The sequence below is a fragment of the Salmo trutta genome, chromosome 22 (genome assembly GCF_901001165.1).
Source record: "Salmo trutta chromosome 22, fSalTru1.1, whole genome shotgun sequence".
Lineage (NCBI taxonomy): Eukaryota > Metazoa > Chordata > Actinopteri > Salmoniformes > Salmonidae > Salmo > Salmo trutta.
The window spans coordinates 15,650,573-15,674,310 of NC_042978.1; the positions used below are offsets into that span (position 1 = coordinate 15,650,573).

Here is a 23,738-nt window from a genome sequence, read left to right on the forward strand (position 1 = left end):
GAGAAAAAACACACTGCTTGATGTCATAATCATTGAGAGAGAGCCACTGTCACAAACACGCACACGCACACGCACGCACACACACACACACACACACACACACACACACACACACACACACACACACACACACACACACACACACACAGTGGTTATATCGTGTAATAATAACCCTATATCTGTGCTATTCGCACTGGGAGCCCATGGACCTAGTGTACAGTATGTGGGTGAGTGAATGAGGCTACTGGGCGTAATGTGGAGCTGAAGATCAGCTGACTGCTGGCAGCATTGTGTAGATGTAGGTGAGTACAGAGCAGCACTGTAAAGCCAATGCAGAGAGCAGAGTGCCACTTCCCTTAAGTCATTACTTTAATAGGCATTTATTAAAAACAGCAAGTGACCTGGAAAAATCTGAAAAATGTTCATTTGGTAATTACTATGATACTATTAGCTGATATGGCATATAATATCCACAGGACCTCACAGTGAAGAAGTGGGTGGGTTCAACATAAACTACAGCCCAGAGACCTCAACGTAACATCAGATAACAACACACTTTATTTTCTCATTAGGTCTATTTGCTTTCGTGGCATGAAACGGACCTAAGCGACAGGGTCAACGATCTATTACTCGGTCCAGTTGGCACAGGTTGTCACGTTCCCCAGACCAGACATTCCCACACAGTAAACATTATATAATTATATAATCATTCCATTAGCAATGCCAGTTAGAGCTACAGTCAGGGTCGTGCTCATTAGGGACAAAACACTTTCAAGCGTTTTGCAATGGACAATGAAAATGGCCATTTCTTATTGGATGAGTCCAGGTTGTCCCTCCCTGTTTTGTTACGTTTACTTCCTGTTTGGAGCCTATTGAACACGACTCAGGTGTAATGAGTATAACAGGGGTCAGTATTACCTGTAACCTCCAGGGGCACGGTGTCCTGTTCGTCGTTGATGCCCACCACCACCTCACAGCGGTACATGCCCGAGTCACTGGAGCGCAGACCGCTGAGCGCCAGGCTGGCGTTGTAGCGGTTGTCCTGGTAACCGGGCAGGGTGACTCGCCCCTGGAATGCCTTCTTAACCTAAACCACGAAAATACATTACAGTTATGAACACACAGTTAAATCAAAATTAACCATACAGTATGAAACACAACAAAGATGGCAATGAAAAAGAAAAAAGGACATTCCACTAAATGTTTGCTGGTCCAATTATTATAGTTGGCAGCAGAAAAACAGTGAGAGGAAATGTATTTAATCTTATTTTCATAGAAAGAAGAAAGGATTGTCCAGTACATACTGCATGTTTACAGATTCTGCTTAAAATAAGTTGAAGTTAAGTACTGAATAGACGGCCATCACACTCTCCATATACATAAAACCGACATTTTGTATTCTTCCCACTCAGTCAATATTTACCTTGACCACGTTGTACTTGGCGACCAGAATGGACTGTTCCCTCTGCCGACCGTCGTCGGCCCTCTGGCCCCACACCTTGGTCCACTTGATGCGGGGGGGCTCGTGGGTAGGGGTGGGGCGCAGGGTGAAGACACAGGGCAGCAGGACGGTGTTAGCCAGCTGCTCCCTCACCCTCTGGTGGGTCACCTTCCTCATGTTCACCACCGGGTCTGACCACACCAGGCCTGGGGAGGGGAGAGGACGAGGAAGAGGAGGACGAGGAAGAGGAGGAGGAGGAAGAGGAGGAGGAGAGATACACAGTCAAGTCTACAGTGTCAGACAAATGTTTCTGAACCGTGAATATGAAACACTGGAAATGGATACTAGGTCTACTACGGCATAATACAGGTGCTTTTTTATCCACGTGTTATCAAGACCTGGATCAGCTGGGTCATGTGTGTTGGTACTGGGCTGGAAGGGGATCACTGATATACAATACTATCACATTCTATTTTCTTTGGCATGTAGAAAGGTGGGGATCGATTCCTGTGAATCTATTGGGGGATGTTGCTCTTGTTCAATCAGTCCTGCAATTGTAAAGTATAACACAAGAGGATGATCTCTATCCTATCTGATTGATTATTGGTCCTTGATTATTGGTCCCAGCAGGGGTCTCCAACCTTTTCTAGCATGAGAGCTACTTTTAGAAAATGAAATATGTTGCGATATACAATTTTTTTTTCTTCAAATAAGCACATTCTTCTCTTCTCCTTTACCCTGCAACTCTTCCCCTGGTCCTTCGTGTACAAGAGATGTGTTTTCTATCAATATAAGTGGTAAAATAATGGTTAATAAAGAACTCTAAGGGGGTGCCCATAAAATCATATTTAGTATTTTCCTGAATTCAGTTTTTTACTCTCAATATTACAATTATTCAGAGAGAAACAATGAATATTTATGTTCTGAGTCCATGTCAATGCTTAAATCACACCAGAATACCATTTTTAGGATCTGGAATAAAAACTAACACATTTAGATTTTTTTTGTGTAATTCCCCTTTAATTAATTGCACATCTAGCAAGAGAGGAATGGGTCGGCCTAAAGATGTTTCTGCTGTTAGGGTTACTGCTGCAGAACATGTCATGGCAGAGTTTGCAAAACCATCGCCACCCAATTGATACAAATAATCATGATATAACTCTGCCAGGTAAGCTTACTTTGCAGTTAACATTTACTTGAGAAGGTTTGGGGGGAAAGTCTTAGCATTGCTAACTAGCTACATACAAGTGATAAACAAATGCGGGCATAAAGAAGGCAGACGGCAATATTGCTGGAAATTATTTTGAAGATATTGTGTTATGTTTGGCTATTTAAGCCAACAGTGGTTAACCAAGGGTGGGATAATGCCAATGTGGCTTTGATTGGATAGTAGCCGGGAGCTTTATGTTTATGACAGCTTGCGATGGAACATCTCAAAAAAGGCATGTAGTTTCAGAATTGATTGTCGAGCTAAACATAGCTGGGCGCTAAGCTAGTTGTAACTCGCAATCTACACGTTGGAGACCCTTGCTCTACAGTCCCGTAGGATAGAGATATAGACTGTATCTCTATCCGTTCATACAGTTCAGCTTATTATAAATGAGATTAACATTGGAAGCTACTGGCTTTTTTTCTCTCCTCTACTCCTCCTCCCTCCACCCCTCCACTCTTCCTCCCTCCACCCCTCCTCCCTCCACTCCTCCTCCCTCCACCCCTCCACTCCTCCTCCCTCCACTCCTCCTCCCTCCCTCCACCCCTCCACTCCTCCTCCCTCCACTCCTCCTCCCTCCACCCCTCCACTCCTCCTCCCTCCACCCCTCCTCCCTCCACTCCTCCTCCCTCCACCCCTCCACTCCTCCTCCCTCCACCCCTCCACTCCTCCTCCCTCCTCCCTCCACTCCTCCTCCCTCCACCCCTCCACTCCTCCTCCCTCCACTCCTCCTCCCTCCTCCCTCCACTCCTCCTCCCTCCACCCCTCCACTCCTCCTCCCTCCACCCCTCCACTCCTCCTCCCTCCACCCCTCCACTCCTCCTCCCTCCACTCATCCTCCCTCCTCCCTCCACTCCTCCTCCCTCCACCCCTCCACTCCTCCTCCCTCCACCCCTCCACTCCTCCTCCCTCCACCCCTCCACTCCTCCTCCCTCCACTCATCCTCCCTCCACCCCTCCACTCCTCCTCCCTCCACCCCTCCACTCCTCCTCCCTCCACTCCTCCTCCCTCCACCCCTCCACTCCTCCTCCCTCCACTCCTCCTCCCTCCACCCCTCCACCCCTCCTCCCTCCACTCCTCCTCCCTCCACCCCTCCTCCCTCCACTCCTCCTCCCTCCACCCCTCCACTCCTCCTCCCTCCACCCCTCCACTCCTCCTCCCTCCACCCTTCCACTCCTCCTCCTTCCACCCCTCCACTCCTCCTCCCCTCCACTCCTCCTCCCTCCACCCCTCCACCCCTCCTCCCTCCACTCCTCCTCCCTCCACCCCTCCTCCCTCCACTCCTCCTCCCTCCACCCCTCCACTCCTCCTCCCTCCACCCCTCCACTCCTCCTCCCTCCACCCTTCCACTCCTCCTCCTTCCACCCCTCCACTCCTCCTCCCCTCCACTCCTCCTCCCTCCCCTGCTCCTCCTGAGAACAATCCAAGCCCAAAGTCATTAGGTTACATGGGAGTGTGTTGGGATGTGGAGGTATCGACAACATCAGCTGCCAGTGCCTGGGAAGGCCAGCAGGGAATACGGGCACATACACACTCTCCCCCAGACTTAAAAGCCCTCCTTATTATAAAAACGTTCAATCAGCAAAACACTCACTGTGGGACATCTCTTACAAGAGCATTAATTAATAATAGCATTGAGATCTGTCAGATAGGCTGTATCGTTTGAATGGAACCAGGGGAGAAATGCATATACTAAAATCCTCTTATTTCTTTCTCGATTGCCCTAGCAGCAGGGGGGAAACATAGACTGCTAGTGCCACGCTGTTATGAATGAGAGACGGAAGGAAAGAAAGAGAGAGAGAACTGAAGGCAGTGGTTGATGGTAGGAAGTAGGGGGAAATGAGGGTATTGATTTATTTTCATTACTATCCGTTTCCTCTACACCTGCAGTGTCGACTTGCTCCCCGTTCCTATTTCATCTGATGAGATTTCATGTAAAGTGCGGCGGAGCAGGCTTCTGGCATCGCCGCTGGTGGAACGTGTCTCTCCTGGCTTTTCTCCACAGTAATTAAGTAGCTGATTGGAAGAGCGATGCTTCCCGAGATCATCACAGACACGCCATTGTGATTTTCTCTCTCCCGGCCACTGAAGCTTTTTATTTTTGCCTCTGTTCATTCTTCTGACACAATCTATTTTTCTTCCGTTTTCCTTTTTGAAACCTGGCTTGATGTTTTCGCTCGGCATCAGCTAGCAATTTCATTACATTCAGTCTGTGACGGCAATTCAATTTGGCCTCTGTTGCCTCATTTTCAATTCACATTGAATTATGCCCAATGCCGGATGGATAAGAGTGGAGTGTGTATGTGTGTACCCTCCCCTCATAACCCAACGGTTACCCTTGGCCTGGCATTCAGCCCCAACCCCTGCATGAGAACATCTCATCTCTCATTCATTATTCATGGTACACCGAATACACATATGCTACTCATACACACGCGCAAGCTTTTGTGGGAATATATCATTTTCTGTCTGATGGTTTATTGTGTCTCTGAGCACGCCGGAGCACACAAATAGCAGACGAGACGTGTGAATAGCTGTCAGTGCTCGTTGCTACATGCTTTATATGCTTTACCCGTGGCTTCCTAAGAGGCTGACTGCCACTTGGCGAAGAGCTTAACATCAACACACAGAGGGCTCCTCTCCATCTGTCTGTGTGTGACATGCTCAACACTCCGAGACGCCCACGGTGCTGTGTTTGACTCCCTCACCTAGCTGATCTATTTGTAAACCGTGTCGCTGGTGCTGCCTCCGACGGCATGAAAGGTGATTCATGCTTAAAAAGGCTGTTTTCTCTCAACACACTCAAGTGATGCTCCACCTGCCTAAAGAGCTGTGACCTGTGAGGAAAACATGGCCTCCTCTTTTCAAAAAGGGGCGTTTAATGGGGCTAGGAAATATCAACACGAGCTCAAGATGGAAACAGAACTTTGTGACCTACAGGTTTTATACTGTGCATCTTTGTGTGGCTGTGTGCTGCAGAAGGGGCGTTAAACCATATCACCTATGAGACAGATTTGATTACCCGTATGTTACGAAATCTACAAGGTTATAAGGAATTTCCGGAGATTTCTGTGGCACTGAAGGCAATTGACCATATCAGTAGTGTCATACGGGGGCCTTCTCGGTTCCTGAGACAGAATGTTCCGGTAGGTACAGTTTCTCCGTGTGACATATGAGACCGTCCTCTGAGTACAGAATGTAATGTGCTTCAGTCTGTCAGGGAAAATGGTGGAACTTCTGAACTTTGTTCACTTGGTAGCAGCAGCCCAATTTCCTCTTTCCTCAGAGGGGAGAAACGCAGTAAAAAGAGGTTTGGGGTTGGCACTCTGCTCAGAACATGATGGTGAGGATGGCAAAGGGAGGAAGGAGAAAAAGGAGGAAGCGAGAAGCAACAGTGTGATTTATAGAAGGGAAATGGAGTAATGTAAATCACACATATGCATGTGCACGCACACACACTCATTCTCTCTCGGAAGTGTCTCTACTCTGGCAGCATAAGAGGCAGAGATGGGAGTATGCTGGTTCTCTCAGGCTCAATGGAGTGAGTCAGCAGGTCTGAGGGGACACACACACACTCTTCTCCTCCCTTTTCTCTACCTCCCACGGGAATGTGGTACTCATCAGTGTGTTTACTGCACACACACACACACACATATACACACAGTCCCCAAGGACTATCACGCTGCAATTTCTGGGCCACCTCTCCTGTAGCTGGGGAAAATGTAAAACAGCCAAATGTATGCTTAAGCTGAGAAGCACCGATAATGCTTCAACTGTATAATCATGAGGCATGGCAGTGTTTGCCAAACCCTGTTCCACTTTCCACTTGGCCAAGCAGCTGTATGGTGATCCACATTACCATTGTGTTGGCCGTGTTCCCACAGCACCCAAACAAATGTGCAGTGAATTAAGTCAAGTTGTAACCACTGTTCTCCTTCTGTCAACCTTGCTTTGTACAAATGTGTTTCTTTGTTTCTCTTCCCTTTCCCAGATTGTATTTCGTTTTCTACACCGACTGCAACAATTTGTGACACAAAATCAATTGCAGATACACTTCTTAAAAATCCAAATGATTGTTTAAAGCGGAGGCCCGCGATACAAAATGGCTCTATTCCCACATGGTTAAATAATGAATGTAAGTGCTGTGGCCCCCATCGCAGTAGATATACCAAATCTGCATTTAGATGGAAATGTTTTTACAAGCAGAACCCCATTGAGACCCTCCTTTGTTTGGAAATCCGCCTGTTTTTCATTTGACTTTTTCATCTAAATGAGGCCCAATCAAAGACTGCCTAACCTGCGAAGGAAGAGGTGAGGCAAAAGAGCACTGAGTGAAGAAAGAGCAAGAGCGAACGAGAGCCTGAGGCGGAGAGACAGGAAGATAGGAACATGTCTCTCTTCTTGTACTCAATCAAACAACAGGACTTTCTGATCTATGTGATTGTCAACTTGGTCACATTTTGTCATCTTCATTTTTTTGAGCAGCAGGAAATTGTCAACTGCAGGCAGAAAGAAGGCTTTATCTGCCTCGAGCAGAGAGAGGCTGTTAATGCGTTCTTCCACAGTCATAAGTGCACAATGGCCGACATCTTTCTTTTCTCTCCCTCTCCGCCCGGTCTTACCTGTAATGGGCTTTTCAATGACAAAGGCCCCATTGTTTTCTATTAGACCAGCCACCTGGCTCTGAGCTGATCAAGTGTGTCATTGGCATTGACTAGCGATGTATCTGGTGTTTGCCTTGTCCTAAATCAAGAAACATCTTCTGTCTGAGCTCTCTCTCTCTCTCTCTCTCTCTCTCTCTCTCTCTCTCTCTCTCTCTCTCTCTCTCTCTCTCTCTCTCTCTCTCTCTCTCTCTCTCTCTCTCTCTCTCTCTCTCTCTCTCTCTCTCTCTCTCTCTCTCTCTCTCTCTCTCTCTCTCTCTCTCTCTCAGGTGTCGAGATCACAGGAATGCTTTTCTCAAGAGCAGTTTGTCAGGATGAACGCGATGCTAAAGTTATACTAGGGGTAACTGGAGGGCCAGTATGAGGGTTTGCGCTCTGGCTAAAAAGAAAAGTGGCCGGTGCGTATAAAGTTTACAAGGTACTCTCACACCTTTGTACAGCACTGATGAAGGCATAAGGCCGAAACGTATGCTCTTTTTTGTTTTATTTTTAGCACCTTGCACTGTCACCCTTTGTATTCTTTCCAGCATGGATTCAATTAGGTATATAATCTTTGCATCTCGGCTTGGTTAGAGCGCGACTACCTTTTGAATTCTCTAATGCTGCTTACCATGAACTTTGTGTGATAGAGGCTGCTGCGAGTTCTTATTTAGAATGTGCTAACAAAACTGTTCATCTGTTTTATTTGAAGGCTGTTTCTTTCTTATATAAATGCCTGGATCTATCTACAATACATACAAGGGCAAGTATTTGAACAAGAGAGAGAGGAGAGAGGCGAGTGAGAGGGAAGAGAGAGAGGAGAGATACGAGAGAAAGTAAAGAGAGTAGAGAGAGGGGGGGATGTTGAAGCTGTTCTCTTGCAGATGCTAACTCCTCCTAAATCAGCCTTAATGATAACCATGGCAACAGAGACACCACAAGCTGAGACAGGGAGGTGGGGTTTTAGGGAAAACCACATCCTCTGTCTTTCAGTGTAGGTTGGAATTTATTGTCATGAATCTTGCCCTGGAGGCAGCTTTGCAGAGTGGTCACCAACTGGCACAGCCACAAAATCAGATGGTAAACCTAGCCCTAACCTTAACCCCCATGCTAACCCTAATGCCTAACCTTAAATTATGACCAAAAAGCACATTTTTTAATTTTTACATTTTTGTCCGATTCTGACTTTGCAGCTGTCCCAGCTAGCGGAAATCGCTCAGTCTGCCTCCAGGGCAAGATTCATGACAATTAAGTCAACCTGCTCTTTCAATGGCCAAACACATAACCTGTCCACTTATAGTAGCTAACACAGAGCTCTGTGTACGTGTTACTGTTGTGTAGGGGTAGTCTGCTATCAAGGCAGGTCTGTAAATTTGTAATCTAAATGGAATAAGGGGGAGTAGCTTTTTGACAGAAAACCACCGCCTCTCTACCCCCTCCGCTCCACTCCTTCATCCCTCCATCCCACTCCTCCAGCCTGCCAGCTCTCCTGCAGTCAGAGCTGCCGGTCTGACAGTAGATTAAACTAGTGTGTGTGTGTCTGTGTGTCTGTGTGTCTGTGTGTCTGTGTGTCTGTGTGTCTGTCTGTCTGTCTGTCTGTCTGTCTGTCTGTCTGTCTGTCTGTCTGTCTGTCTGTCTGTCTGTCTGTCTGTCTGTCTGTCTGTCTGTCTGTCTGTCTGTCTGTCTGTCTGTCTGTCTGTGTGTGTGTGTGTGTGTGTGTGTGTGCGTCTGAGCCCTGTCTCAGCCCTGTCTCAGCCCTGTCTCAGCCCTGTCCCAGCCCTGTCCCAACCCTGTCCCATCCCTGTCCCAGCCCTGTCCCAGCCCTGTCCGATCACTGTCCCAGCCCTGTCTCAGCCCTGTCTCATCCCTGTCCCATCCCTGTCCCAACCCTGTCCCAGCCCTGTCTCAGCCCTGTCTCAGCCCTGTCTCATCCCTGTCCCATCCCTGTCCCAAGCCTGTCCCAGCCCTGTCTCAGCCCTGTCTCATCCCTGTCCCATCCCTGTCCCAAGCCTGTCCCAGCCCTGTCTCAGCCCTGTCCCCGCCCTGTCCCAGCCCCGTCCTGTCTCAACCCTGTCCCAGCCCCGTCCTGTCTCATCCCTGTCCCATCCCGCCACACGTCGATTTAATGCCACTCGGAGGCTGCAGGCGTGACTAATGCCCGCGCCTTGTGTGGCGTAATGATACATTTATCTGAAATGGCACAGGGCCCAGTTCCCCGTCCTCATCTCTGACCCTTCGAACAAACACATTCACCAGAGGAGCTGTTAATGCGAGCCACCCATCTGTGCCCACTGCCCCCTGCCTCCCTCTGTCTCCCTTCATCACCAATTTCCATATTCACTCACCCGAAAAGGAGGAAGTTAGAAAAGGGGGTGGTGCAGAGGGGGGGACGTCTTCAAAAACACCCTCTCCACAGTAGGGGGGTAGAATGCATCTTCTTACATGACAGACATAGAGGCTCATGCGTGTCAGTAAGAAATTGGGCATATGACTCGAGGGAGGTACTTTATTGTGCTTATGCTACGTATGACCGCTGAGCTTCTTGGGATACATAACATGCAGGCTATTACAACTACAATAACTGCCATTACACCCATGAACGCATGTACACACACACAAAAACACTCAATCTGCTCCAGTCACGTCTCTCGTGCTGAGGGAGTAGCTTGCTGAGTCACAGGCCTACAAGCCTTGGTGTTCCTCATGCCTCACAATGCTCTGCTGTTTATCTTGACATAAGGCAGAACAATGGCGTGCAGATGGCAGCAGATGGAGCTGGGAGACAGGCGGGCACAGGGGGCATAGAGGGAGCACATAGGGGCTTTGGTCTAGGCTCCCTCCTGGTAGGACCGTGGATACAATCCTACTAGGAGACCCTTCCAGACCCTGCACCCTGGATAATGCGTGGGTGTATGTGTGCGTGTGTGTGTGTGTGTGTGTGTGTGTGTGTGTGTGTGTAGTGTGTGTGTGTGCAGTGTATGTGCTTTTTTGTGTGTGTGTGTGTGTGCGTGCGTGCGTGCGTGCGTGCATGCGTGCGTGAGAGCGTGTGTGTGTGTGTGTGTGTGTGTGTGTGTGTGTGTGTGTGTGTGTGTGTGTGTGTGTGTGTGTGTGTGTGTGTGTGTGTGTGTGTGTGTGTATGCATGTGTGTGTACACGTGTGTGTATGCATGAGCAAGTTTTACCACCGGGTCTCTCATGTAGAATCTGTGAGTGTGTGTACACGGCTACTCCAGCCCCTGCAGACCACTGCACTGGCCAGATAAGACTCTCTGAGTAGGACCGGTCCAGGATCAGCTGTTGTCTGCAGGGAGAGACTACTCCCTGACAGCTCATGATCTCAGACCTGCCAAAGTGTTCTCTAGGAGAGTGAGAGAGAAACATGCACTGACACATAGTCAGAGGGTAAAAAAGACCTTACCCAGGCATCTTCCAAACGATTGCCTGACTTTTCAGAGTGATGATGCTAGAGGACTAAATTGTCCTGACAAATGACTGCTCTTGCTGTAATGTTCAAGGACAGCTCTGACACACTGACACACAGCATAGCACTCAGGAATTCACATCCGGTCTCAGAGCAAAACGTATTATATTTTACTAAAATCAATACCAAGTTACTTCAAATCAAATCCAAATCAAATTGTATTGGTCACATGTGCCGAACACAACATGTGTAGACTTCACCTTGAAATGCTTACTTAAGAGCACATTCCCAACAATGCAGAGTTAAAAAGTAAGACAAATATTTGCTAAAAAAAAAGGAAATAGCAACATAAGAAAAAACAAAATGAGGCTAATAACAGTTGATGTCGGAAGTTTACATACACCTTTAAACTCAGTTTTTCACAATTCCTGACATTTAATCCTAGTAAAAATTCCCTGTCTTAGCTCAGTTAGGATCACCACTTTATTTTAAGAATGTGAAATGTCAGAATAATAGTAGAGAGAATGATTTAGTTCAGCTTTTATTTCTTTCATCACCTTAGTATTTGGAAGTATTGCCCTCAAATTGTTTAACTTGGGTCAAACGTTTCGGGTAGCCTTCCACAAGCTTCCCACAATAAGTTGGGTGAATTATGGCCCAATCCTTCTGACAGAGCTGGTGTAACTGAGTCAGGTTTGTTGGCCTCCTTGCTCGCACACATTTTTTCAGTTCTGCCCACAAATTTTCCATAAGATTGAGGTCAGGGCTTTGTGATGGCCACTCCAATACCTTGACTTTGTTGTCCTTAAGCTATTTTGCCACAACTTTGGAAGTATGCTTGGGGTCATTGTCCATTTGGAAGACCCATTTGCGGCCAAGCTTTAACTTCCTGACTGATGTCTTGAGATGTTGCTTTAATATATCCACATCATTTTCCTACCTCATGATGCCATCTATTTTGTGAAGTGCACCAGTCCCTCCTGCAGTAAAGCACCCCCACAACATGATGCTGCCACCCCCATGCTTCACGGTTGGGATGGTGTTCTCCGGCTTGCAAGCTTCCCCCTTTTTCCTCCAAACACATCGATGGTCATCATGGCCAAACAGTTCTATTTTTGTTTCATCAGACCAGAGGACATTTCTCCAAAAAGTACAATCTTTGTCCCCATGTGCAGTTGCAAACCGTAGTCTGGGTATTTATGGCAGTTTTGGAGCAGTGGCTTCTTCCTTGCTGAGCGACCTTTCATATTATGTCGATATAGGACTTGTTTTACTGTGAATATAGATATTTTGTACCTGTTTCCTCCAGCATCTTCACAAGGTCCTTTGCTGTTGTTCTGGAATTGATTTGCACTTTTCACACCAAAGTACATTCATCTCTAGGAGACAGAACACGTCTCCTTCCTGAGCGGTATGATGGCTGCATGGTCCCATTGTAACGGCCGTCGTTGAAGAGAGTAGACCAAGGCGCAGCATGTTGAGTGCTCATATTTAATTTTAATCGAGACACTTTGAACAAAACAAGAAAATGACAGCCAAACAGTTCTGTCAGGTATAACAAAACACTAAACATAAATTAACTACCCACCAACCCCAAAGGAAAACAGGCTGCCTAAGTATGACTCCCAATCAGCGACAACGATGTACAGCTGTCCCTGATTGAGAGCCATACCAGGCCAAAACAAAGAAATACAAAGCATAGAAAAAAGGACATAGAATGCCCACCCAAATCACATCCTGACCAAACCTAAATAGAGACATAAAAAAGGCTCTCTCAGGTCAGGGCGTGACACCCATGGTGTTTATACTTGCGTACTATTGTTTGTACAGATGAATGTGGTACCTTCAGGTGTTTGGATATTGCTCGCAAGGATGAACCAGACTTGTGGAGGTCTAAAAAAAAATTCTGAGGTCTTGGCTGGTTTCTTTTGATTTTCCTATTATGTCAAGCAAAGAGGCACTGAGTTTGAAGGTAGACCTTGAAATACATCCACAGGTACACCTCCAATTGACTCAACTTATGTCAATTACCCTATCAGAAGTTGCTAAAGCCATGACATAATTTTCTGGAATTTTCCAAGCTGTTTAAAGGCACAGTCAACTTAGTGTATGTAAACTTATGACCCACTGGAATGGTGATACAGGGAGTTGTAAGTGAAATAATCTGTCTGTAAACAATTGTTGAAGAAATGTCTTGTGTCATGCACAAAGTAGATGTCCTAACTGACTTGCCAAAACTATAGTTTGTTGACAAGACATTTGTGGAGTGGTTGAAAAACTAGTTTTAATGACTCCAACCTAAGTGTATGTAAACGTCCGGCTTTAACTGTACAAGGAGTACCAGTACCGAGTCAATGTGCAGGTATACGAGGTAGTTGAGGTAATTGAGGTAATACAGTATGTACATGTTGGTAGGGGTAAAAGTGACTAGGCAATCAGGATATATAATAAACAGAGTAGCAGCAGCGTATGTGAAGTGTGTCTATATGTGAGTGTGTGTGTGGTGTCAATATGCATGTGTGTGTGTGTGTTTTGTGTGTGTGAGCGTATCTAGTGTGTGTGTATATGTGTGTTGGAGAGTCAGTGTAGTATGTGTGAGTGTGTGGGTAGAGTCTAGTGAGTGTGCATAGAGCCAGCACAGAGAGTCAGTGCAAAAAAAATAAAGGGGGTCAATGTAAATAGTCCATGTTGCCATTTGATTAACTGTTCAGCAATCTTATGGCATGAAGAAGCTGTTCAGGAGCCTTTTGGTCCCCGACTTGACACTTCAGTAACACTTGCTGTGTGTTAGCAGAGAGAACAGTCTATGACTTGGGTGGCCAGAGTCTTTGACAATTTTTAGGGCCTTAAGGAAAATAGCTTAAGGACACCACCTGGTATAGAGGTCCTGGCAGGGAGTTCGGCCCCAGTGAAGTAATGGGCTGTACACACTCTGTAGCTCCTTGCGGTCGGATGCCGAGCAGTTTCCATACAAAGCGGTGATGTAGCCAGTCAAGAGGCCTGTCAATGGTGCAGCTGTAGAACTGTTTGAGGATACGAGGGCCCATGACAAATATTTTCAGCCTCCAGAGGGGGAAGAGGCGTTGTCGTGCCCTCTTCACGACTGTGTTGGTGTGTTTAGACCATGATAGGCCCTTAGTGATGTGGACACCGAGAACTTGAAGCCCTCGACCTGTTCCACTACAGCCCCAACGATGTGAATGGGGGCGTGTTCGGCCATCCGTTTCCTGTAGTCCACGATAAGCTAATTTGTCTTGCCCACGTTGGGGGAGAGGTTGTTGTCCTGGCACCACACTGCCAGGTCTCTGACCTCCTCCCTAAAGACTGTCTCATCGTCATCGATAATCAGGCCTACCGTCGTTGTGTCATCGGCAAATTTAATGATGGTGTTGGAGTAGTGCGCGGCAATGCAGTCGTGGGTGAACAGGGAATACAGAAGGTGACTGAACACAGACCCATGAGATGCCCCCTTGTTGAGGGCCTGCGTGGCAGATGTATTGTTGCCCACCCTCACCACCTGGGGGTGACCGTCAGGAAGTTCAGGATTCAGTTGCAGAGGGAGGTGTTCAGTCCCAGAGTCCTTAGCTTAGTGATGATCTTGGAGGGCACTATGGTATTGAACGCTGAGCTGTAGTCAATGAACAGCATTCTCATGTAGGTGTTCCTTTTGTCCAGGTGGGAAAGGGCAGTGTGGAGTGCAATAGAGATTGCGTCATCTGTGGATCTGTTGGGGCGGTATGTGAATTGGAGTGGGTCCAGGGTTTCTGGGATGATGGCGTTGATGTGAGCCATGACCAGCCTTTCAAAGCTACAAATGTGAGCGCTATGTGGCAGTAGTCATTTAGACAGGTTACCTTGGCGTTATTGGGCACATGGACTATGGTGGTTTGCTTGAAACATGTAGGTATAACAGACTGGGTCAGGGAGAGGTTGAAAATGTTGTTGAAGACACTTGCCAGTTGGTCAGCATGCCCTGAGTACGCATCCTGGTAATCCATTTGTAACCTTCCTCACATCGGCTACAGAGAGCGTGATCATACAGTCATCCATAACAGCTGGCGCTGTCACACATGGTTGAGTGTTGCTAGCCTTGAAGCGAGCATAGAAGGCATTTAACTCGTCTGGTAGGCTCATTTCACATGGCAGCTCTCGGCTGGATTTCCCTTTGTAATCTGTGATAGTTAGCAAGCCCTGCCACATCGGATGAGCGTCAAAGCCAGTGTAGTAGGATTCGATCTTAGTCCTGTATTGATGCTTTGCCTGTTTGATGGTTTGTCAGAGAGCGTAACTGGATTTCTTATAAGCGCCCGGATTAGTGTCCCGCTCCTTGAAAGCGGCAGCTCTAGTCTTTAGCTCAGTGCAGATGTTGCCTGTAGTCCATGGCATCTGGTTGCGATATGTACAGTACCGGTCAAAAGGTTGGACACACCTACTCATGCCAGGGTTTTTCTTAATTTTTCTATTTTCTACATTGTACAGTAGAATAATAGTGAAGACATCAAAACTATGAAATAACACATATGGAATCATGTAGTAACCAAAAAAAATAAAAAAATCCAAATATATTTTATATTTTAGATCATTCAAAGTAGCCATCATTACTTGAAGACATGAAGGTCAGTCAATCCAGAAAATTGCAAGAACATTAAACGTTTCTTCAAGTACAGTTGCAAAAACCATCAAGCGCTATGATGAAACTGGCTCTCACGAGGACCGCCACAGGAAAAGAAGACTCAGAGTTACCTCTGCTGCAGAGGATAAGTTAATTGGAGTTAACGGCACCTCAGATTGCAGCCCAAATAAATGCTTCATATAGTTCAAGTAAGAGACACATCTCAACATCAACTGTTCAGAGGAGACTGCGTGAATCAGGGCTTCATGGTGGAATTGCTGCAAAGAAACCACTATTAAAGGACACAAATAATAAGAGAGACTTGCTTGGGCCAAGAAAAACCTTTGGTCTGATGAGTCCAAATCTGAGATTTTTGGTTCCAACCGCCGTGTCTTTGTGAGACGCAGAGTAGGTGAACGGATGATCTCCGCATGTGTGGTTCCTACCATGAAGCATGGAGGAGGAGGTGTGATGGTGTGGGGGTGCTTTGCTGGTGACACTGTCAGTGATTTATTTAGAATTCAAGGCACACTTAACAAGCATGGTTACCAGAGCATTCTGCAGCGATATCGACATCCCATCTGGTTTGCACTTAGTGGGACTATCATTTGTTTTTCAACAGGACAATGACCCAAAACACACCTCCAGGCTGTGTAAGAGCTATTTGACCAAGGAGAGTGATGGAGTGCTGCATCATATAACCTGTCCTCCACAGTCACCCGACCTCAACCAAATTGAGATGGTTTTGGATAAGTTGGACCTCAGAGTGAAGGAAAAGCAGCCAACAGGTGCTCAACATATGTGGGAACTCCTTCAAGACTGTTGGAAAAGCATTCCTCATGAAGCTAGTTGAGAGAATTCCTAGAATGTGAAAAGCTGTCATCATCACAAAGGGTGGCTACTTTGAAGGATCTAAAATATTAAATATATTTTGATTTGTTTAACCCTTCTTTTGTTACTACATGTTTCCATATGTGTTATTTCATAGTTTTGATGCCTTCACTATTCTACATTGTGGAAAATTGTAAAAATAAAGAAATACCCTTGAATGAGTAGGTGTGTCCAAACTTCTGACTGGGACTGTACGTACGGTCACTGTGGGTACGACATCGTCAATGCACTTATTAATGAAGCAGGTGACTGATGTAGTATACTCCTCAATGCCATTCCAGTCTGTTCCAGCAAAATAGTCCTGTAGTTTGGCATCCGCTTCATTGGACCACTTCCATATTGTGCACATCACTGGTACTTCCTGTTCGACTTTTTGCTTGTAAGCAGAAAAAAGGAGGACAGAGTTATGTTCAGATTTGCCAAACTGATGATGAGGGAGAGAGGTTACGTTACATTAGGCTACCACTGTAATAGAGTTTGTATAATATAATATGCACAGTATAGTATCCTTCGTCTTGATCGCATTTTACCTGTTTAGTATGATATATTACGTTCGTCTGCTTTACATTGCTTTAGTAAGATATGATACGTTCGACTGCTTTAGGATGATATCCTACGTTAGGTTAGGGGTTAAGATTTGTGTTAAGGTTAGATTTAGGAGTAGGGTTAAGGTTAGGGTTAGTTCACATGCTAAGTAGCTTAAAAGTAGTAGCTAGAATTCTAAAGTTGTCAATGATGAGATTTGAACACACAACCTCTGTGTTGCTAGACATTCACGTTATACGCCCTACCAACCCCCCTCCTTTCGTTTTTGCCTTAACTAAACTAGTGTCCAAATACATTTGAGTGTCCCTGATTTTGTCAAGGGTTGCTAGGAGTGGTGGTAGGAGTCAGGCGCAGAGAGCAGAGGTAAGGAACTTGGTGTTTATTAAATAAAACACAACACAAACGACGCCAACACAACCGGCGTGGAAAAAATGCAAATTGCCCAGAACAGGTGCATAGCATGAATATAAGATAATAGTAGTAGATCGCCAGCACATCCAAATACAAAAAAACACAACCTGACGCTAAATAATCCCGCACAACACTGGGCGGGCTAACCAGGCTTAAATAACCAAAATCAATAAACCAAATGAGGGACAGGTGCAAACAATAAGACATACCAAACGAAAAGGAAAAAAGGATCAGCGGCGGCTAGTAGGTCGGTGACGACGACCGCCGAGCGCCGCCCGAGCAGGCAGGGGAGCCACCTTCGGTGGGATTCGTGACAGTACCCCCCTCCTGACGCGCGGCTCCCGCAGCGCGCCGCCACCGACCTCGAGGGCGACCCGGAGGACGAGGTGCAGGGCGATCCCCATGAAGGCGGTGGAACTCCCTCAGTAGTGGGGGGTCCAAAATGTCCCTCCTGGGTACCCAGCACCTCTCCTCCGCGCCGTACCCCTCCCAGTCGACGAGGTACTGTAGGCCCCCCCCCCGAAGTCTGGAGTCCAGAATGGCGCGTATCCTATACGCCGGGGACCCCCCAATGTCCAGCGGGGGGGGAGGAACCTCCGGCACCTCACCTTCCTGCATGGGACCAGCCACCACCGGCCTGAGGAGAGACACATGAAACGAGGGGTTAATACGGTAGTAAGATGGAAGTTGTAATCGGTAACACACCTCGTTTATCCTCCTCAGGACTTTAAACGGCCCTACACACTGCGGACCCAGCTTCCGGCAGGGCAAGCGGAGGGGCAGGTTTCTAGCCGAGAGCCAGACTCGATCCCCCGGTGCAAACACAGGGGTCTCACTGCGGTGCTGGTCAGCGCTCTTCTTTTGCCGTCCACTCGCCTTGGTGAGTGCGTCCTTGACGGCTCTCCATGTGTCCTTCGAGCGCTGCACCCAATCCTCCACCGCAGGAGCCTCGGTCTGGCTCTGGTGCCATGGAGCCAGGACCGGCTGGTAGCCCAACACGCACTGGAACGGTGACATGTTGGTAGATGAGTGCCGTAGAGAATTTTGGGCTATTTCTGCCCATGGCACGTATCTCGCCCATTCTCTGGGCCGGTCCTGGCAATACGTCCTTAGAAACCTACCCACCTCTTGGTTCACCCTCTCAACCTGCCCATTACTCTCGGGGTGGAAACCCGAGGTCAGGCTGACCGAGACCCCCAAACGTTCCATGAACGCCCTCCAAACTCTGGACGTGAACTGGGGACCCCGATCAGAAACGATGTCCTCGGGCACCCCGTAGTGCCGGAAGACATGGGTAAACAGTGCCTCCGCAGTCTGCAGAGCCGTAGGGAGACCGGGCAACGGGATGAGACGACAGGACTTCGAGAACCGATCCACAACGACCAGGATAGTGGTGTTCCCCTGAGATACGGGAAGGTCAGTGAGGAAGTCCACTGACAAGTGTGACCACGGCCGCTGTGGAACGGGGAGGGGGTGTAATTTCCCTCTAGGCAGGTGTCGAGGAGCCTTGCTCTGAGCGCACACCGAGCAGGAGGAAACATAGAACCGCACGTCTTTACCCAAGGTGGGCCACCAGTATTTCCCCCTCAGGTTCCGCACTGTCCTCTCAATCCCAGGGTGACCCGAAGAGGGGAGATTATGGGCCCATCGAATCAATCGATCACGGAGACCAAGCGGTACGTACTGAACACCTGCCGGACACTGCGATGGTGCAGGTTCCGACCGTAACGCCCGCTCGATCTCCGCGTCCAGCTCCCATACCACCGGAGCTACCAAACACGACGCCGGAAGAATGGGAGCCGGATCGATGGCCCTCTCCTCGGTGTCATATAGGCGGGACAGTGCGTCGGCCTTCGTGTTCTGTGAACCTGGCCGATAGGAGATCGTGAACCGGAAACGGGTAAAGAACATGGCCCACCTGGCCTGACGCGGATTCAGTCTCCTAGCTGCCCGGATGTACTCGAGATTACGGTGGTCAGTCCAGATGAGGAAAGGGTGCCTAGCCCCCTCAAGCCAATGTCTCCACACCTTCAGAGCCTTGAACACAGCTAACAACTCCCTGTCCCCCACGTCATAGTTCTGCTCCGCCGGCCCCAGCTTCCTAGAAAAGAAAGCGCACGGGCGGAGTTTGGGTGGCGTGCCCGAGCGCTGTGATAGCACGGCCCCCACCCCAGTCTCGGACGCATCCACCTCCACTATGAATGCCAAAGAGGGATCCGGATGAGCCAGCACTGGAGCAACGGTAAACAGCTCCTTCAAGCGACTGAACGCTCTGTTCGCCTCTGTTGACCAGCGCAAGCGCGCCGGACCCCCCTTCAGCAGTGAGGTAATGGGAGCCGCAACTTGACCAAAGCCCCGGATAAACCTCCGGTAGTAATTGGCAAACCCTAAAAACCGCTGCACCTCCTTTACCGTGGTCGGAGTCGGCCAATTACGCACGGCTTTAACGCGGTCATCCTCCATCACCACCCCCGAGGTGGAAATGCGATACCCTAGGAAGGAAACGGCTCGTTTGAAAAACTCGCATTTCTCAGCCTTGACGTACAGGTCATTCTCCAGCAGTCGTCCAAGCACCTTGCGCACCAGGGAGACATGCGCGGCGCGGGTGGCGGAATAAATCAAGATGTCGTCAATTTACACCACCACCCCCTGCCCGTGCAGGTCCCTGAGAATCTCGTCAACAAAGGATTGAAAGACGGCTGGAGCATTCTTTAACCCGTACGGCATGACGAGGTACTCATAGTGGCCCGATGTGGTACTGAATGCGGTTTTCCACTCGTCTCCTCCCCGGATACGCACCAGATTGTAAGCGCTCCTGAGGTCCAGTTTCGTGAAAAACCGCGCGCCGTGAAATGATTCCACCGCCGTAGCGATGAGAGGTAGTGGGTAACTGAACCCTACTGTGATGGAATTTAGACCTCTATAATCAATGCACGGGCGCAAACCTCCATCCTTTTTCTTCACGAAAAAGAAACTCGAGGAGACGGGTGACATGGAGGGCCGTATATACCCCTGTCTCAGAGATTCCGTGACATATGTCTCCATAGCCAACGTCTCCTCTTGTGACAATGGGTACACATGACTCCTGGGAAGTGCAGCGTTTACCTGGAGATTTATCACGCAATCCCCTCGTCGATGAGGTGGTAATCGGGTCGCCCTCTTTTTACAGAAGGCGATAGCCAAATCGGCATATTCTGAGGGAATGCGCACTGTGGAAACCTGGTCTGGACTCTCCACCGTCGTCGCACCGATGGAAACTCCCTTACACCTGCCTGAGCACTCCTCTGACCACCCTCTGAGAACCCCCTGTCTCCACGAAATATTGGGATTGTGATTGGCCAGCCAGGGAATCCCCAGCACCACTGGAAACGCAGGAGAATCAATGAGGAAGAGACTAATCCGTTCTCCATGATCCCCCTGCGTTACCATGTCCAGTGGCACCGTGGCCTCCCTGACCAGTCCTGACCCTAATGGTCGGCTATCTAAGGAGTGCACGGGGAAAGGTTGGTCCAACGATACCAGGGGAATCCCTAGCCTTAATGCGAGCCCACGATCCATAAAGTTTCCAGCTGCGCCTGAATCGACTAGCGCCTTATGCTGGAAAGAGGGAGAAAACAAGGGGAAAGTTACTAAAACGAACATGTGACCAACAGGGGGCTCTGGGTGAGGTTGGTGCTTACTCACCTGAGATGGACGAGGAGTGCTCCGCCTGCCATCCCGATTCCCAGAGGAGCTCCCCCAGCACCGGTCGGTAGTGTGTCCTCTCCGACCACACTGGGGACAAGGGGAGCCTCCTCCTCCGGTTCCCCTGGACGCGGCCCCCCCTAGCTCCATAGGAATGGGAGCTGGAGGACCTGGAGGTGGAACCAACAGGACCCCGTCTGGACGCCCGCGCGCAGCCAGCAGATTGTCAAGACGAATGGACATGTCGATCAGTTCATCCAGTGACAGGGTAGTGTCCCGACAGGCTAGCTCACGGCGGACGTCCTCCCGGAGGCTACACCTATAGTGGTCCATCAGGGCCCTGTCGTTCCACCCCGCTCCAGCAGCCAAGGTCCGGAACTCCAGAGCAAAGTCCTGTGCGCTCCTCGTCTCCTGACGCAGGTGGAACAGCCGTTCACCCGCCGCCCGGCCTTCAGCTGGGTGGTCGAACACGGCCCGGAAACGGCGGGTGAACTCGGGGTAATGATCCCTTGCCGAGTCTGGACCATACCACACTGCGTTGGCCCACTCCAGGGCACGTCCCGTTAAGCAGGAGACGAGGACGCTTACGCTCTCCTCTCCCGAGGGAGTTGGATGAACGGTAGCCAGGTACAAATCCAACTGTAGCAGGAACCCCTGGCACCCAGCCGCCGCTCCATCGTACTCCCTGGGGAGAGCCAGGCGTAGGGCTCCGGGTCCGGACGTCGGTGGAGGGGTAGATGGTGGAGGGGGATTTGGGGCTGGGGATGCGGTAGGGAGGCCACTCCTCTCCCATCGGTCCATCCTTTCCATCATCTGCTCCATCGCTGAGCCGATTCGGTGGAGGATGGTGGTATGGTGAAGGACCCGTTCCTCCATCGATGGGAGAGGAGGGGAGGCTGCTCCTGCTGACTCCATAGCGGGTGCGGGATTCTGTCAAGGGTTGCTAGGAGTGGTGGTAGGAGTCAGGCGCAGAGAGCAGAGGTAAGGAACTTGGTGTTTATTAAATAAAACACAACACAAACGACGCCAACACAACCGGCGTGGAAAAAATGCAAATTGCCCAGAACAGGTGCATAGCATGAATATAAGATAATAGTAGTAGATCGCCAGCACATCCAAATACAAAAAAACACAACCTGACGCTAAATAATCCCGCACAACACTGGGCGGGCTAACCAGGCTTAAATAACCAAAATCAATAAACCAAATGAGGGACAGGTGCAAACAATAAGACATACCAAACGAAAAGGAAAAAAGGATCAGCGGCGGCTAGTAGGTCGGTGACGACGACCGCCGAGCGCCGCCCGAGCAGGCAGGGGAGCCACCTTCGGTGGGATTCGTGACAGATTTAGTAAAATATGATATGTTTTAAAATATTAAAATATAATATAACTACCTGCACCAAACTTTAAATTGTATTTCCAGTCACTAACATTTCGCCCCATCCTAAAATTGGTTTAGACATTATTATTTTGCCCCCTGCCTAAGTATAGAGAGAAATACAGTGTCTCCTATTGCCCTGGAAGAGGTGTTCACTAATGTATCCCTTAAACAATGTAAACTATGCTTTGGTGCTATTATTGCGCACACAATTTATATTTGGCACAAAATTGTAAAACAATGTAACTGGGAATCAAAATGGCCCATACTCCAATATTTCACAATCATTGCTTGTGATCTGGAGTGTGGCCTTTTGCATCCCCCCTATGGGCCAGATGTGGAATCCATACCCTTACAGATATCACGGACATAATGGTTTGAGAACATTCCAAGATTTGAAAGATAGATACACATTACCAGGCATCTCCTTTTTTCTATATTTACAATTTAAGTCAGCTTTGCTGGCCTATGGAGTCCCTTGGGAAACCCAACTACCAAACCATTCAATGAATAAATAAATTATCTAAGTTCCCAAAAGGACTGATCTCTATAATATATAAACAACTTTTGGAAAGCTTATATTCTGAGCTAGCCATTAAAAAAGTTTGGCCCACAGATCTAATTGCACTTGAACAACCCTTTAACTGGAACTGAACATGGAAAAATATGACCTTGGCATCCCGTAATCCCAACCATCAATTTATACATTTTAAGTTTTTTCACAGACTGTATTTAACACCAAGGAGACGTTTTACGATGAAATTGGACCCAACTCCTAACTGTTCTCTGTGTCCCCTAAAGGTATCCACATGTTTCTCAGCCAAAACCGTTTGGAACAGTTTGTGAATATATGACAACATCTTGTGAAGTTTTTGTTAGTTTTGGTCTTCGGGCAAAGGTTTCTTTGGTTGTTCGTGCACACTGCATTTTTTCTCGAGGCAAGCCGAAGTCAGTAGCTGAAGTTTACAACCCTTCATCAATTATTTGGCTCCCGAGTGGCGCAGCGGTCTAAGACACTGCATCTCAGTGCAAAAGGCTTCACTACAGTCCCTGGCTCAAATCCAGGCTGTGTCACATCTGGCTGTGATGGGGAGTCCTATAGGGTGGAGCACAATTGCCCCAGCGTTGTCCGGGTTTGGCTGGGGTAAGTTGTCATTGTAAATAATAATTTGTTCTTAACTGACTTGCTTAGTTAAAGAAATTTGTCACAGAGCTCTGTGTAGGATGGGTTGAAATGCTAGTGTCTGGAAAAACAATTTAAAATTTGGTATGGATAGTATTATATTTTAATATCTTAAAACATACAATATTTTACTAAATCTGGGACACTCAAATTAGTATGATATGTTACAGTAGGGATTCTTCAATGACTACTTTCGTTTCAAAGTAGATTTGTTTAAGACCATCAAGAATCACTCTGTGTAACACTGATTTAGCCCACTGCAGAAAAATATGAAATGCTTCTGGGGAAAGGTTACAAAATTAATTTAGAATGTATATATT

General features: G+C 48.1%; 1 protein-coding gene across 1 annotated transcript in view; it reads right to left on the minus strand.

The window, feature by feature from the left end:
• The window catches only part of LOC115158200 (neurocan core protein), a gene marked incomplete in the record, with an annotated part of 194,590 nt that overhangs the window by 135,531 nt on the left and 35,321 nt on the right, over positions 1-23,738 (minus strand). The window contains 2 exon segments of the mRNA XM_029706855.1: positions 919-1,087; positions 1,424-1,647. Of these exon segments, the coding sequence (XP_029562715.1) occupies positions 919-1,087; positions 1,424-1,647 (393 nt within the window).